Source organism: Talpa occidentalis, unplaced genomic scaffold, assembly GCF_014898055.3.
Source record: "Talpa occidentalis isolate TD23 unplaced genomic scaffold, MPIMG_talOcc4v2.1 talOcc4.13, whole genome shotgun sequence".
NCBI lineage: Eukaryota > Metazoa > Chordata > Mammalia > Eulipotyphla > Talpidae > Talpa > Talpa occidentalis.
The window spans coordinates 31,048,890-31,066,580 of NW_023601322.1; the positions used below are offsets into that span (position 1 = coordinate 31,048,890).

Below are 17,691 nucleotides of genomic sequence, written 5' to 3' on the forward strand. Positions count from 1 at the left end.
CAATTTAAAAACTTATAGAAGTTAATTGGCAACATTTTAAAATTTTAAATAAAATCATCACACACTTTAGTATAGTGGAAATATTTTCAGTTAAATAAAAAATACTGCAGGGTATCTTCAAGTATGGAAATGGATGTGTGAAAATATGGTGGGATGATATCCCAATACTTTTTCTTCACCAAGAAAGAATAGTCTTAGCTGTAGCAATAATGAAACTAGCAATTATAAAAATACAAATGCTAGTTTCATTATTGCTACAGTTATCTTGTTTTATTATAATATAAAATGCATGCATATTTTCATATATCAAAAAAGCAAAACATCCTTATTTAAGAATGAATCATATAGTAATGTGTTGCAATATGTTAATATCATAAATATATCTGAGCTATTAAACAAACTAGATAGCATCATAGCATCATCAATCAGAGGTTATTTAATCCAGTGTAGAGGATTTTTTTTCTTCTTTTCCTTTCAATGGAAATAGATAAACCTTAGATGAATAATTTAAATGAGAACACACAGTAAAGTAACATTCTGGAAACTATCCCAAGAGGAGATTAAAGAAAATGGGGAAACCGGACCACTTGGGAGCATTTCCTTTATCTTCCATTAATGCATTCTTTCTTTCACTCACTATTTATTTAATGATATCTCTATGTGGGCCTCCCTGGTGGTGCAAGGGGTTAAGTCTCAGCACTATGAAGCTATGGGCAGGCACTGAGCACTGAGTTCATTCCCCAGCCAGGGAGCTAACCCACATGGCGCAGCAGACCTCTCCTGTCTCAACCCCTGCTCCCCTCAGCAGTGTATTTCAAGTCAGTCGGCCTGTTCTGCTCCCCACTCTATCTCTGGTGAATTCTCTCACCTCCCTGTACTCCAGCTCTTGGATGCATAAATAAATAAACTAAATCTTAAAAAAAAAGGTATCTCTATGTACAAAACATCAGATTTAAATAACCTAGAATCTGACACTAAATATTAATTAATTAAAATAAATGTGTAAGGGCTTGATGCAAAATTAAGGGAGCGAAGAAAATGAGACATAAGTTCTGAGTACCATTATCACCTCTGAATGCTCACATTTCAATGACATGTCTGTTTTACAACTTCCACACTGTTTTTGAAGACTGCATATCTGACTTTTATTCTAGACTGTAAAATCCTTGAGTACTAGTATCTACTCATTAATTTATTCCCTCTGCTTACCAAACAAACAGGATACTCAGATATAGCTTCAATGTTTGAGTTGCAAAATGCAACTTCACTATGAACACTGAAATCTAATATAACTTAGTTATCCCATTCTCCAAAGCAAATATAAACACTTCATAATCATGGAAAATATTGGTAAGTTACAGGTACAATAGCAAAAAAATTCACCTTTGAGAAAAAGTTATTTTATACAATTACTATAGGTAATTAATATATTTTATTAATAATGGAAGCTGTCAAGTTCACTGTGTTGCTTTTCAGGTGATCTGTATATTACTGTAACCCTCTCTTCACAAACTTCCATAATGTATGTAAAATAGCTTTGCCAAACCCAATTTTTATTTCTGAAGTCTGAACATGAAATATAATCTAAGATAATAGGAAGAACATAAAGCACTTTTTGAGATGTTTTTATCATAGCAATGATGGTAATCTGATTTTCACTAAAAAAGATATTTATTGAGTACCTACTACATTACTGCATAAATGGAAATGCATTATTTATGTGACACTTTGGAAAAAAGTGGTTTACTTAGTAAGTGGTTTTGTCATACTTGGTAATCCATCAGAGAAACACAATTTAAACCGGTATTTATTACCATATACAAAACTTACATAAGAAAATTCAAAGGCTGTAGAGTTCTACTCCCAGAGAGGTAATGTAAGGAGCTCTGGAACCTCTTACCCAACAAAACAATTATAAAGGTGAAAACTATATTAAAAAAAAAAAAATAAAAACAAACAGCCATTTAAAGTTTCTGGAATTTGTCATAAGGGCTTACAGCAAATGAAGAAACATTTATACAAGAAATTTACTAAATCTTGATAACTCCATAAAGAGTTTATGCTACTTAAATGACAACCCACTTTTACTACCCAACTGGTTCCTAGGAGGGAAGTTCCTTTCCAATAGCTTGTGGCCAAGTAGAGAGGGAGCTCTTTCTCCTCTCAATGCCAGTCATAGAATATGGTAACTCAATGGAGGAGAGGCATTTCTCATCTTCTCTTGCTTTGAGCTGCAAAGGATAAATCCCTAGCAAATATAACCAAGGAGACAGGAACTCCTTTTTACCACTAGTGACCACTCTCGGGTGGTGGCTCTACCCAGGAGTTGCAGGCCTAGATTACCAGGGATCTGGCTGCTCTACTTCTAGTTCTCTCATTGGGTGGAGGTTCCATCCCTTTAAAGGCAAGATGAAAATACTAGGGGCTACCATCCCCACCCAATGTTGTTATGGTAGCAGTTTTGTAATTATCAATTTAGATTTTTCCCAGGTAGAGAGTCCATAAGAACAGAAAATTTATGATCTTCCAAAAAGAACTGCGTTTATTTAAAACAACATGTGCATCTTTGTGCAAAGGGGGATTTTGCTGGTGATCAATTAAAAAAGAAGGGTAGCTCTTTGAGAACAGCAAACTAAACCACAGATCATTTTATCTACCAGAGAGAACCAGGGAAAATACACCTAAGAACAGCCCTTCGGGGGCCAAAACCTGAAGTTGCCTCAAAACCATCCCAAGAAAGTGGCTCTAATTTAACTGGATCAGAGTGTGGAGGAATTTATTAAGGGGGGGCATTGCTGAAAACAATAAAGCAATCAAGCAAAATTAATGGAGCTAAAGGACTGGGCAGGATGCCAAACAAGACTATAAAATTCTTGACCAAAAGTTATTACAGCTACCAATTTAATTCTATCCCTATTGCTTATCCAGGAGACAGGACACTTAGTAGTAGGCTCATGCTGTTTTTGAATGGCAAATGTAATTTTATTGTGATCACTGAAAACCTCATATAAATTACCTCATTCCCCAAAGCTAACATAAGCATACACTTTAAAATTATGGTAAACAATGATAAAATGAAGGTATAATAAAAAGAAATACTATCTTTAAGGAAAAAAATACCTTAAATACTACATTTAACATACGTATTTTTAATGGTTAAACAGATGAGATAGGGACAAAGAATATTCCAATATGATAGTAATCATGGAGAAAGCTATACTCTTTGACAAACAACATCAGAAGTATCACACTGTGAGGAAAAACCCATTCAATAAAATAATACTACCAGGTCTTTAATCAAATAAATAAACAAACAAATAAATAAAAACAACCTTTGAAGAGGAAGAGTGGGAGGAATCAGTAGATATATGCCATGTTGACTGATCTGAAGATTTACTATTAAGAGGCCAAAATACTTCAAAGATATGTACAGCTTTAAGACAATTCCAATGAAAATCCCAGCTGGGCTTTACAGAAATTGATGAAATGATCATAAGTTTCATCTGGAAATTAGTTTCCAGATTAGACGTCTAAAAATCTAAAGGGAAAATATGTAAGACACTTTTAAAAATATCAGAATACTTTGGAAGCTATTTGTACAATACTGGTGGAGTGAATATATTTCTCAGCTCAACACCAAACCTCACATCATAATGGAAAATTCAAAAATTTTTTAGGACTACTAATAACTAAAGAAAGTCAAAATTCTATAGCTGTTTGGGTGTTGAGGGTTGGGGAATAAAGTCCCAAACTGCTCAATCACTGTAATTTTTCACCACAGTTTGCCAACCTACATCATTCCCTCCAATTCACTGTTCACAACTCCAACTATAACACTTCTCGGACTCTACAGGACCTGCTATCCATTCACCCCCTTTATATTCACCTAGTTCACTTCTGCTCTCCTTGACCATTCCCTTTCTTTCCAAGTCTAGATATTCTGGTTCATCATGCTTGCAAGATTCTTGCCCTTATCGTTTGGGTGCATTCACATACAACAAAAGCCCAATTCCATGTGACACCCAGCATTCTATCGTGAGCACTTCTGGAAAAATTTACTCTTTTAAGAAAACAGGTTCCTCTTAGAGATTGCTATATTCTTTTGACAATTAAATATTCAACTCTGAGCCCCTGTCTCTCTCCAGCTAGGCTTCTTTCACTGAACTCATTTTCTTACTCTTCAATGAATTTTTCAAATTCCACTCACTTCAAGCTTTCTCCTTACTTCCCACTCTTATCCTACCCATCAAACGCGACCAAGAGTTTGACTTCTTTCTCCAGTGAAAAAAGAACCCATGGGTATCAGAAAGGAAATCCCTAGGCTCCACACTACCAAATTTCACGCACACCTTCCTCACTCTCTCTACCGACCTTCCAACTTTCCTAGAAATAGTGCTTTGCCTCCTTTTAAGAAAAGTCCTCCCACCAGTGTTTTAGCACTACCTTCTCTATCCCTGCCTTTGAAAGAATCATTACAGTAAGCAACTAATTTCCATTGTCATCTGTACAGTTTTTACTCAACTAGACCTCTAGTCTCTCTGCTCACTAAGCCTACTAAGTCTGCTCCCAAATAAGAATAAGTAAATCAAATTCCCACTTTTCTCCTTAAGTTATGCTGTTCAGTTACATTTATAACTGTTTTCTCCTTTACAGTCAAATTTCTTAAAAGACATGTCTAAATTCTGTCCTTCCTTTCATTTTTAACTCAATCCTCATCCCACTCCAAACCTGGCTTTATTTTTTATAAGGTGAATGAAATGTTTCTAGAAAACATACACATTAGGGGAAAAAAAAGAAAAGCTATCAGTATTAATAAGGGATATAATTATCTGGGAAACACAGGAGCATAACATGAAAAATAGTTATTAATCTGAGAAAGATTTTTATAGCTTTCGTATGCACAAAAACTACTAAAAAAGAGCCCATTTACAGAATTCCTAAAAAAAAGAACATTGACCTCGTTATTCAACAAGAAATTCTAAGATTTAGTGATCCACTTCTCTGTTCCTCTATACATGTAGGGGAAGATGAAAGGAATTGAATCAAAATTCTCACTCCTTCCATTCTCTTTTGAAGCCACTTTAAACTGCTTTTTCCTCTGTACCATGCCTTCAAAATTGTTCTTGTCAAGATCACCAGTGAACTGCACATATAAAATCTGATGGTTAACTCAATCCTCACCTAATCCAATATACTTAAGTATTAAATAAATCATACTATCCTGCTTCAATCTTCACTCTCGACTTCAGTGATGCACACCCTTGATTTTCCCCCACCTCACACTTTACTGGATGTTGCTCTTAAGTCTCCTTGCAAGCTCAATCAATCACTTTTATTCAGTCATTAAGATGTGGCAATCACAAGTCTTAATCTTGGGCCCTCTTCTCATTCTAGTCATTTATATCCATGGTTATAACTAATGCTTATAGATATTTAACCTTCAGGCCTATATAGACAAGTTTTTAATAAATATTTCCACATAGATTTCTCAAATGAACCTCAAGATTCAACATATCTGAAACTGAAAACATGCTCTTCTTTCAGTTTTAACTACCTCAGGAAGTGGAACCACTGTCCTTCTATCATGCTAACAAAACATTAAGCTGAGAATCAGAGGAAACCAAGGCAGTTGGAGATCATGGGAAGAGAATCACAGAACCAACGAAGAGAACAACAGAATCACAGAAAGAAAATTTTGGAGTTCTTCCACTGAGTGTTGATCAGGGCACTGTGTGAAGAAAATAACCAGAAGCTGGGCAAGAACTACGTGAAATGAATGAAAATAACAGGGTTCTGAGCTCACCATGCCTGTTGCCACCCTCAGACTGGAAAACCAGATGCCTCTCTAATGGGGAAATACCTGCCATAGACTGAGCACTGCTCTGGTTCTGCCTAAGATCTCTTCAGATTCCAAAGTATCAAACTGATTCCAACAAACGGCATTAAACTTACTCTTAGGCCCACTCAGAAGCTTTCTCTTTCTTCAAAATTATGTTCCTGGGGAGCTTGGTGTACATTTACTACATGCTATGCTGTTTTCTCCTGCTGGAATGTAAGTTTGATGAAGTCAGGATGCATGACATATCATGTGATTTAATGTCCCAAATATCTAACACATCGCATAGGCCACCTTAAAATTTCAATTAATATTTGCAAAGATCATGGAATTCATTGGAATCACTTTTAGTTTATTAATAAATATTTTCAAAACTATTTTTATACTGTTTCAACACAGAGTAACATACCCTTGATCTCTGAATTATCACTCTGGGTCTCTTTTCTAAACTGGTTATGTCATTATTGATCTCTCTTTTCATCCTAAGAGAGGCCAATAGGTGTCAGATCAGTAATAGATACTGAGATCCTTTCTGTCAGAAACTATGTTGCACCACATATACATTTTTTAGACTCTCAGAAGAGATCAGGAAAATGTGCCTGTTTACTTCGTTGATGCCTGTGAAAGTCGAGGTTTGGCATTTGGGAGCTATAGGGATTGATTCTTTAATAAAGAATGTCAACAATATATTTTAGGATACATCAATGAGGCCATGCGACTCATTAGTTAGCAAAACAGCCAGCTGCAGACAGAACACAAAGCAACTCCTCAGCAGATCTAAACTGGAAACATTTCCTTTCTGCCATATGCATGGGATTGAAGTAAACTACATTTGTTGGATGGCCTATTATGTTCAATTAATTGTACATCTGTAATTCAATCTATGCAGTATTTGACATATACTGAAGCAGTTACTGATAAACAGGAATCATTAGCTAATAGGTAAATAATATCCAGATGAAACTGCTACCCTCTGAAATATAGCTCAAATTGCACAAAAGGAAATATTCAGGCGTGGTCTGCAAGGATATCTTTGGCCTTGTGTGATTTACTATCACTAGTAAGTGACTTGGGCTAGAAAGAATATTGGATTTTCTAAGTACTTTAAGATATGCTTTCAGAAGCAGGGAAAAAGCCATAGTGCCAGTTCCATTAAAATAATTACATCTCAAGTACACATTTATTTTACCTAAAGTCTTAAGATACTAGTATTTTTTCACATACTTAATACTTTTGAATTTTTGTAATCTGTTAGGCAAATTGACATTTCATTATATATGCTATTTGTAGAATAAAATAACAGTATAATTTTTAAATCAATATATATAGTACATAGAGCAATCTCTAAGAGGAACCTGAGTTATTGCAAATGCATGAGCTATTTCCATAGAGGAAAAAGATGGAAAGCCTTCCCCCATTTGCATTTATAAAGGCTGCATGACTTCTTTAAATATATACACTGATGCCAACAGAGCCATCAGAAATCAATAAATCACATTCTCGTGTGCTGTAAAATGCCTGACACACACATTCATTTTCCCAGTCCAAAATTCTCTGCAAAAAGGACTGTGTAAATGTTCCATTTTAGTTTAATGGCATTCTCCACTGTTAAAATTATGTGCATTATTGCCAGTGAGCACAAAAACCTGAAGAGCACAAAGCTAGATAGGATTTTAAAGAGACTACACAGTATATATATCCTTCACTGGCTAGTCATTTAACAAACCACAGACACACAGATATGAATGCAGAACAAAACAGAGAGATTAGTAAGAATGGATTTAAATGTTGCAATTACCGTTTGGCCAAAACAGACATAGTTTATTTAGAAATGGTTGGGTGATGGTCTCATAAGTATTTGGAGAGACAGTCCTGGTAGTCCCAACACTAACAAATGGAGGCAGAGATGAACATCACTTAAAAATGATACAGATGACAGAAATGACAACAAGCTATTCATCAGTGAGGTTCAATTTGAAAGTGTAATAAAAACCTAAATATGACTCCACTTTAGTTGACATTTATTCCACCAGCTGCCATATATTTTTAAAAGTTCACAAAATTTGTTCTATGTAGACACAGTTTATAAAGTAAAAAATTCTTGAAGAAAAGAAGGATCTGCTCTGTATGTTCAACGAGGTTCTAAAAATTCTCCTAACACATCTTGCAGACAGCTAGGCACAAAGTCATATCTGGCTATAAATCCAAGCATGGAATTTATTAAGTCAATATCTGTATGTTGGAACTGTATGAAGAACTACTTACAATTCTGCCTACTCACTAATATTGACCAATGCTGCTCTGACCCCTTGATTCTTTCCATTTGTTCTCTGAAACAAAATGCCAATGAGATGACTTTTGACTCAAATGTTTATCAAAATCTGATTATATCATATGTGTTTGAAACTCTTTAACACTTAGTTCAACAATTTATTGCCCTTCTTTTGAAACACATTTTCCTCTCCCCAAAAACTCCACTTACTCTAGTTCCTCTAATTTTTTCTTCCTATCCAGCCTAGATCCATTATCAACCACTCCAGCAAGCATCTCTTAAGTCCCCTAAGATCTCTCAGCTCCTTTAATTTGAACCCTTGTAAAACCCAACTTCTTGCACAACTATTGCAAAGCTCAATGAGCAAATATTGAGTATCAGTGAGGTGAAAAAAACATAACTAGACCAAGAGTGTCCACTGCCATTTAACCTCAAATGGGGCCTCAATGCTGTTCAGCAACCACATTTCCCTCTGAATGAATCCCTCCCTCCTCCTCCTGTTTCTCTTTTTCTCCCTTACCTCTCCAAGAACTATTACATCCCTGGGGGTGGGAACTGTGACTTATTAATGTTTGTATCATCAGCACTTTATCTAGCACATAACGGGTGTTAAATATACATTGGTTAAGTGGATGAATTATGTACTCTATCCTTTCCCAAAAATAGTAGAATTTGTTTACATCCTTAATCTACTTCCTCTGGGAAAAGTAATACACCAATAGCAAATAGCACATCCATTGCAAGATCTTTATTTCTAACTTCCATCTTCCACTAGGAGAAACATGGCACCTTAGAGAAATGGTTCATTACAGGGCTGGGGCAGTGAAAGTGTAAAATGTCATAAAATACTTTGATGTGCTTCAAAATAAGGAAGTGGTCTAAGAATAATGGAGACATGTGAATAGACACTGGAGCAAGCTGGAAGAGAAATCAGTAACAAAATCTGGGAAGATCTGAGTATCATAAACAACTGAAAATAACAGTAGACAATGAAAACAGACAGACATAAGTAAATGGATGGTGACAGTTTGAAGAGGAACAAGATATTTATATAATTTAGAACTCCTCACAAAATATCATTTACTTGCAAAGAGGGAAGAAGAAACTTTATACTGCAGAAGATTGGAGGAGATATTTTAATCAAATAATTGAGTAATATCATCACTATTGGGGCAAATCAAAATTTTGTGCCACCTGGTGCAAGGAGAAGATACAGCATAATTTATAATATTCCGTCCAATGCATCATATACAATAACAAGGAAACATCACCAAAAAAGCCCTCAAATTAGCTTATAATCTTCACAAACATCAAAATCATGAAAGTCAGAACAGGACTAAAGAACTCATCTAAAATGAAAGAAACTAAAGAGACAGGATAACTAAATACAGCAACAGTTTCTGTACTGGATCTTGTTGCTAAAACATTACTGTGACAACTAGCTAAACTTCAATAGAATTGAAGAATCACATGGCCACTGTTAATTTTCTGATCTTGACTGGTTGTATTGTGCTTATGTAAGAGCATGTCCTTGTTAATAGAAAATACAACTTTAAGACATAATATATTGGCTCTGGAGGAGAGGAACTGGATCAAGCTGGAAACATGTTTAATATAGCTTTACATTTTCTGAAAGTTTATGATTTAAAAAATTTTAAAAAGACAGAAGGCATAGTGCCTTCTGATGCACTGGTCTTACCTAGGTCAGCCACCAAGAGCAAAGTAGAGTGAAAAAAGAACAAAGGATGAACAGAGAGGGATAAAAGAAATTCATTCTGCTTATTTCACAATCACCTCCTTATGTCTATTTGACACTGTTGTCTCTATATAATCTCTACATAAATGATGTCATAAATTTTGTTATCTATTCCCTGGATTCTTCCCATATTCTTTTTTTATCCATACTTTTCCACAAATATATGAATTCCTCTAAGATAACTGACTATGATATATAAAACTCTTATCAAATCCCATAGCTGACAATATAAGCTATGTAGATGTTATTACTAACTTCATCTTTTAAAATCTCAAAAATTGTATATATAATCACGTCTGGACATTTCATGTAGAAGAAGCTATCAACCCAATTGTTGAAAACCAAAATTCAATGCCTAATCTACTTCAGTGGGAACTGTTACCAAGCAACCTCCAGCCTCACCCCCATTGCATATCCTCTGTTTGAACTTCCTAAAAACTAGATTTTCAGAATATCCCTGACCTGTACCACATTGCATCAGATTATTTCAGGAGACAGTGAGCATTATAAGCGGCAAGAAATAAGTAGGCTTGGTTGATTTCAGACCAATTTTCATCTCTCATTTCTTAGTTTAGCATTATTAAGAAGTGGTCACATGAGCTATAAGTAGTAACATCAAATGTAAATCTTGCTCCTCTCTTTGAAACACTGGCAATTTATAAAACTCTACAAAAACAAAACAACCCAATCAATACAATGGGCAAAAGAACTAAACAGACACTTTTCCAAAGAAGATAATCAAATGGCCAACAGGCACAAGAAAAATGTTCACAATCACTTATTATTAGAGAAATGCCAGTCAGGACCACAGTAAGATACTATCTCACACAGGTAAGAATGGCCAATCTCAAAAAGACCAGAAACAATAAGCGCTGGCAAAGACGTGGAGAAAACAGGACCTTCCTACCTGCTGGTGGGAATACAAAACTGGTCCAGTCCTATGGAAAGCAGCATGGAGGTGCCTCAAAATGTTAAGAATGAATTTGTGTTTCCACCCAATAATTCTACTCCTAGACATCTACCAAAAATTGAAAAACACTAATTTGAAAAGAATTTGCATTCCCATGTTTATTGAAGTGCAATTTACTATAACTAAATTATGGAAACAACCTAAGTGCCTGAGAACAGATGTAGCATATATATACACAATGGACTACTACTCAGGGATAAAAAAAGATAACTCATTTCATTTTCAGCAATATCAATGGAATCTGAAGGGATAATGCTAAGTGAAATAAGTCAAGAAGAGGAAGTTATCTCTGAAGAGGAAATGCAAATGGCCAACAGGCATATGAAAAAATGTTCAACATCACTTGTAATCAGGGAAATGCAAATCAAAACTACCATGAGATACCATCTTACACCAGTGAGAATGGCACATATTAAAAAAACTAGCAACAACAAATGTTGGCGAGGGTATGGAGAAAAAGGAACTCTTCTGCACTGTTGGTGGGAGTGCAAACTGGTCCAACCACTGTGGAGAGCTGTGTGGAGATTTCTGGACCTACTAAACATAGAGCTTCCATACGATCCAGCAATTTCACTCCTAGGTATTTACCCAAAGGACACAGAAACATCAATTCCAAAGAGCACCTGCACCCCTATGTTTATAGCAGCACTATTTACAATAGCTAAGCTTTGGAAACAGCCCAAATGCCCAAAAATAGATGACTGGATCAAGAAGATGTGGTACATATATACCATGGAATATTACTCAGCATTCAAAAAAGATAAACACATGCAATTTGCAGCAACATGGATGGCGCTGGAAGGGATCATGCTCAGCGAAATAAGCCAGAAAGAAAAAGAAAAATACCGGATGGTCTCACTCATAGCAGGAATCTAGAAAACTTAAATAAGGGACCAGGAAAATGAATAACTATAAGAAAGTGAAAATCAAAATCAACAAAAATCTATGAACCAGAGACACTCTTTGGGGGGATGGGGGGCGGGAGGGGAGGGATTCGGGTCATAATGGGGGGGTTGCAATTGTATGGGGAATATAAAAATAAAATTTATTATTAAAAAAAGAAGGGGAAGTTAAATACCAGATGGTGTCACTAACATGTGGAATATAAAGTAACTAAACTAAGAGTCAGAAAAAGACAAGCTTAAAAACTAACCATTGATAGATCACTCCTTGAGTGATCACTTCCTCCTTGAAGAGCAAGGAGGACAGAGGTTGGGGAATGCTTCCACAAAGAGGGAAGGAAGCACAATCATCTATGATAGTGGAATATGGGTTAGCTGGAGGTGGGTGCACTATAGTGGTAATACCTGATGGGACTGTCCCAATATCACCTCAATAAAATAAAAATATAATATAAAAAAGTCTAAAGTAAAAGAGAAAATAAATACTAGCTCAAAAGTATTTTCTTCATGAATGTAAACCAAGAAACAAGTATCCATTTTCTGATTCAAGTAGCCATTCTGCCAGATTCAGGTTTAGAAATTCAGGAAAGAACATTTAAAAAAAAATTCATTAAATAATAATCAAGTTGTCTTTGATGATTACTGAATCCTAGGACCAGTAAGCAGAAGTCTACTGTTTACCTTCTAATTACCTGAGCTGATAAATCTCCAGTATATTTAAGTCAGTTTGAGTTTGATTTTCTGTCACTTGCAGTATAATGGAGAGTAAAACCAAAGATAAAAATAAATGTGACAATATTATAAAACAACCAGGAGTAAGTTAAAAAAAAAATCTAAGATAAAAAGACCTCTAAAAAAAGGACAAATATAAAAAGACAAAATATCAGATAGACTGACAGTTCACTCTGAGAAGAAAAGATGGGGAACCTAACACAATGTTTTAAAGATGTAAAAATGCAACAAACCCTGGTTTTCCATGGTCCAGAGTATGAAGCCCTATAGGATTGCTTCAGGAAAGAAAACAGCCAGAAATCTAGAGAAGTCAAACAAAGAGATGAAGAAGCTAGGAGTTTCAAATTTGTAGGAATAAAAGAGGACAAAATTTTATAAAATATATGAGGATAAGATTTTACAAAATGAAACTTAGGTATTTCACCTACTTATAGGGAATTCCACTGGTCCAAATAAATCTGTTGTCACATTAGTATTATATCCCTAAGTAAATGAAGTTTAAGGAACTAGAGAGTTCCATGCACGCTGGGATAGAAGACTGCAGAACCCTTAATATCTAGCATTCTTCCATTCAGAACTGTGGGGGCCTTTTCAGAGGTTCTATATGTCAGTGGGAAAAAGGAGGAGGAAATGCATGTGGTATCCCCATGAATGCATTCCTTTGCCAGTTTCCCATTTTGTTTTGTTACAGAATAAATCCTGTTTGTGCCTTTACTAACTGAAATTGCCTTTGGAGATCGACTGATTACTATGTAATCAGATTCACTTCCAGATGTTTTCTACTCATTCTCCTCAGAAAATAGTGGTGTTCATCCTCATTTGGGTATTTATAAACTGGACTGAAAGAGCCAACAGTTTTGGTAGCTTGTTGCATCAGAGAGCTTTGTCTCCCTCCCTGCCTTTATGTGGAATAATTTAAAAAAACATAGGGCACAGAGAAAGAGAGCTCAACATTTCTTGGTATCCAATATTAATAGGCCCACAGAGCCTTTCTGTCCTCCCAAGTCACCCTAGATAAGATTTCCATTTGCCTTCTAGATCTTTGACAAATCCATCCCTTGAGCAGTATGTTATTAATTCTTCTTCACCTGTGTTAAAAATATGCCTGGAATTTGGTCCTTTCTTTTCATTTTCAAGGCTAATGCCCAAGGTCAAGCCTTGTCGCATACCTCAATGACTGCAACTGTCTCTTACCCCAGTCTCCCTGTCTTATCTTTCTGCCTGTCTAATCCATCAGTCATAGGGTTCCTGAATCCTAAGAGAAAATAAGTTCTGCATTTTTTTTTATCATTTGACTCTTCCCCTCCCCCTATCCAGGCACTAAAATATTTGTTTAAATTATTCTATTGTGTGCCATTTTTCATTTGAAGAATCTCTGATGGTACCCATTGGCTTTAGAAAAACCTCAGAGAGCTGAAACCAGGTCTTCAAGGCTGTAGAGCACAGAGCCATTAGCAAAGCATCCCACCAATTCCCCCTGGGAGATGGTCCAGTTGTACTGAACTACTGAATCTCCTGGAACATAGTTTTGTAAGTGTCATGCTCTCCCTTTACAAAATTCATCTCTTCATTCTATTTACAAAACCCCTGTTAGTCCTTCTAACCTTCTAGTCTTACAGTCTTTCTAGTCTTCAACATAAATGGTCTTTCTACCATAAATCCTCTCCAAAAATACTTTCAGATAGAGTATCTATCATCTATATCTTCAGAGAGCTTTCTTTATACTTATATTTTGACATCTATTATTCTGCCTAATCTTTAACTGTGGTATGGATCTATTCTGGTATTAATTTTTTTTTCCTAGTAATGAGCAATGACTTGTATTTCAGCCTGCATCTTTCTCCTCTATCTGTTGCATCCCCTTAAGATTCACTCTTGTATCCTCTATATTTAATAAAGTTAAATATATTCCACACATATGTGCTCAGTAAAGATTTTTTGAATAAATATATCCCCAATGGACTATTTTTGCTAGGAGGTCGGTAATGTGCCTTATTCATCTGTATTTCTCACAAATATTAGAAAAACTAAGTAACAGAAACTGTTCCAGGTTGAATAAAATATTCGACTTCAACTGGTCTTCTAGTTTGCAGAAATATTTGGCTAAACCTAGAAAAATATGACACTTCTTCATTCCAAAAAAGATGGGAGTACCTTAAACATGCCAAGTCTTATTCCAGGAGCTGGGGATAAAACTGTAAACAAGATAAAGCACATATATGTTGAAGTGGAAGACATAGTTGTACCGCTAATATCAGTGCCCTCCAAAAAAAGTTTCAAAGCCTGCCCTCTAGTCTCAGTCACACGGGTTTCAAACTTGAGATTCAGTCTTGTCCCTGTATTTGTTTTAAGTAGTATTTGACAAAATGTAAAATGACTACAGGAGGAAGAAGAGGAGGAGGAGGAGGGGGGAAGAGGGAGGAGGGAGGACAAGGGTGGAGGAGAGAAGAGGAGGGAAGAGGGAGGAAGAGGATGGAGGAGGGCAGAGGAGGGAGGAGGGTGGTGGAGGGAGCAGGAGGAGGGTGGAGGAGGGAGAAGGTGGAGGGGGGAAGAGGAGGGAGGAGGAGGATGGAGGAGGGGGAGGGGGAGGAGAAAGATGATGATGATGATGATGATGATGATGATGATGATGATGATGATATCTGCATTATCCTCTCTTTAATTTCTACACTATTCTTCAAATTCAAGCCTTCATTTTTGCCTTTTTCGGAACAACCAAAATTGTCCTCTAACTTCTCTTCCTTACTTTCTTGCTTCCCACCCCTAATAGTCCCTTGTAGTACTGCCAGAAGCATTTTCTTAAAAAGGACTGATCTTATTACATTATAGCTCTGCTCCAAAGCCCTCATGGGTTTGCACTGCAAACACAGGAAGAACAGTGCTCAGATTCTTTAGCCTAATATTCAAGGAATCTTTTGTACTGTTCTTCCTATAATCCAGGCTCCTACAATATTTGCTTTTGATTTTGTATCATTGAGCCTTTCATTTGGTACTTTCCATCTATTCTATTCATATTCTTCACACATCTCAAGGCCCAATCTAAGAATGTTAATTTTGCCTCTGATTTTTTCCCTTTTGTATATGAAAGCTCAATATGCTTTTGTTAGTGCTTTTTCCATTTACTAAGCTTGTTGCTCTGTATATTTTGATTATTCACAAACATGGTTTATGTATCTAACTAGAATGTTATCACTGATTCAATAAATATTTAATAGGTGCTTACTATTTTTTCAGAGATGTATAAAACATATCCAGGTAAAACATTTCATATTCACATAATATATTAAATATTATTCTGTGAAACAAAGGCAAAATCCCAAACAAAAATGTACCTAAGGTCAAAATACTATTCTAAATATGAACAAATAATCTCTATCAATGAGATACATAAGAATGGTAGGAAACTGTAGCTCATCTTATATTAAGTAGGGATGAAAAGAGCAAATTAGTAGACAGCAAAATCAAGTAAATAAGAAAATTTATTTAAAGAAATATGGAAATACTGAATCAATCTTAAGGATGTACCTATGATTTTGAGATGAATATTCAAGCACACATTATGATCTTCACCTGAAAATTAGATAGTGTCAAAGTGTACTGAAATATGACTCATGAGAAATGTTTCCTACTTATCATTTAATAATTTTTGCAGAATTTAATAAAAGTTTCCATGATAAAGTATTTTTTTTCCTTTTCTTTTCTAAGGAAATCACTTTAGAAGATGATTGATGGCAGCTATTATGATGCTATATTTGTATTTCCTTATTTTAGAGGCTTTTCAAAATACAAAAATACACTTACAGCATTTCTAGTTATACTAAAAAAGATAAAAGGTGATTATTTATAGGCAATCATATTCATGATGATAGACTCTCACAAGGCAAATGCAAACATAAATTTTAAATGCTTTTTAGAAAGAGTTGAGAATAAAAACATTTACATAATTTCTTAGAAACCCTGGCTTTTTATTGCTGCACTTCAATATTCCCTCTGGGCAAAGGAGCAGCTCCTTCAAAGATTTATTTGATAATGGAATGTATGATGTCTTTGTTTTCCCTTTCCTGTATAGGTAGGTCGTTGCTTGCATTCTATGGCAATGTGCAGAATTTTAAAATCTGAATTGGCTCACTACCAATAAAAAAATGGTTTTGTGTTTAGCAGATTAAACAAATATACAAATGCTAGCAAAAAAAAAGTATATAAGTTACACAAACATATTATTTTAAAACAATCCATCCATGTGTCTGTCATCTCCATTAACAGTACTACTCATAATAATATAACTGGTGACTAACATCAAATGTCTAAAACTTCTACTTACCTGCCTATCCACTTCTGGGAGCAAAAGTAGGAGGTACTGTTGAAAATGCTGAGGTAAGGAAGCAAATGTATGTTTATTTATTAATGCCCTCAAGTTAGTATTGACAAGAATAGATCCTGGAGTTTCTATGTCAATGTCCTCAGCTTTGGTCCATTTCAAGTGTCCTATAATAAAGAATTGAGACACATGAATTTACTATAGATTGTGAAAAACACATAAATGGTAACATTGAATATATATACACAGCAATCTTTAATTCCATTCTTTTAAAAATATATTTCAGAAGTTCTTCACGAAGTTTGTGTGATTTTGTCTTGCTCTTAATTTTCACAAAGCATGCTTTATTCAGTGTTGGCTATATTTTGAACTCAAAGTATATACTGGGTATAAAGGAAGTGTTTTAATTATAATCTCATTAAGCAGACTTCTTTGGGAACATAAATGTTATCAATACAATTTTTGTAGATTATGTAAGACCTAGGAACTAGGATAGATTCTAGTCTATGATAACAATAACAAGATAGTTAATTTTCATTAATTTTGATAGAGATAATGATGGTTGTGTTTTCATGTCAGGCATAGCACTAAGTACTGGATTATTTCAGAATATTACCATTCAGAGTATTTTAAAGATAATTTAAAAAACAATCCTTTGTATAAAAATATTAGCTGAAAGTCCTGAAATGCCAAATGCTTTTAAGGATAATTACAATTTAAAGGCACACTGACCTCTAACACAAGGTTGTTTGTACGGTTTATAACTCAAAATGTACACATAAGAATGCACCACAAGGAACATCTAGCTGAAGCATAAAACAAGAAAGTTACTACCCTCAGTTACTTGAGTTAAAGAAAATCACTTAAATATCATTTAATAAAGTATGTTTTAAATCAAGGGACTG

At 35.1% G+C, this 17,691-nt stretch overlaps 1 protein-coding gene across 1 annotated transcript in view; it reads right to left on the reverse strand.

Moving 5' to 3' along the window:
- The window catches only part of ASXL3 (ASXL transcriptional regulator 3), a 170,995-nt gene that overhangs the window by 50,208 nt on the left and 103,096 nt on the right, over positions 1–17,691 (reverse strand). The window contains exon 8 of the mRNA XM_054694109.1: positions 16,790–16,953. Within this exon, the coding sequence (XP_054550084.1) occupies positions 16,790–16,953 (164 nt within the window). The remainder of the gene's footprint in view (positions 1–16,789; positions 16,954–17,691) is intronic.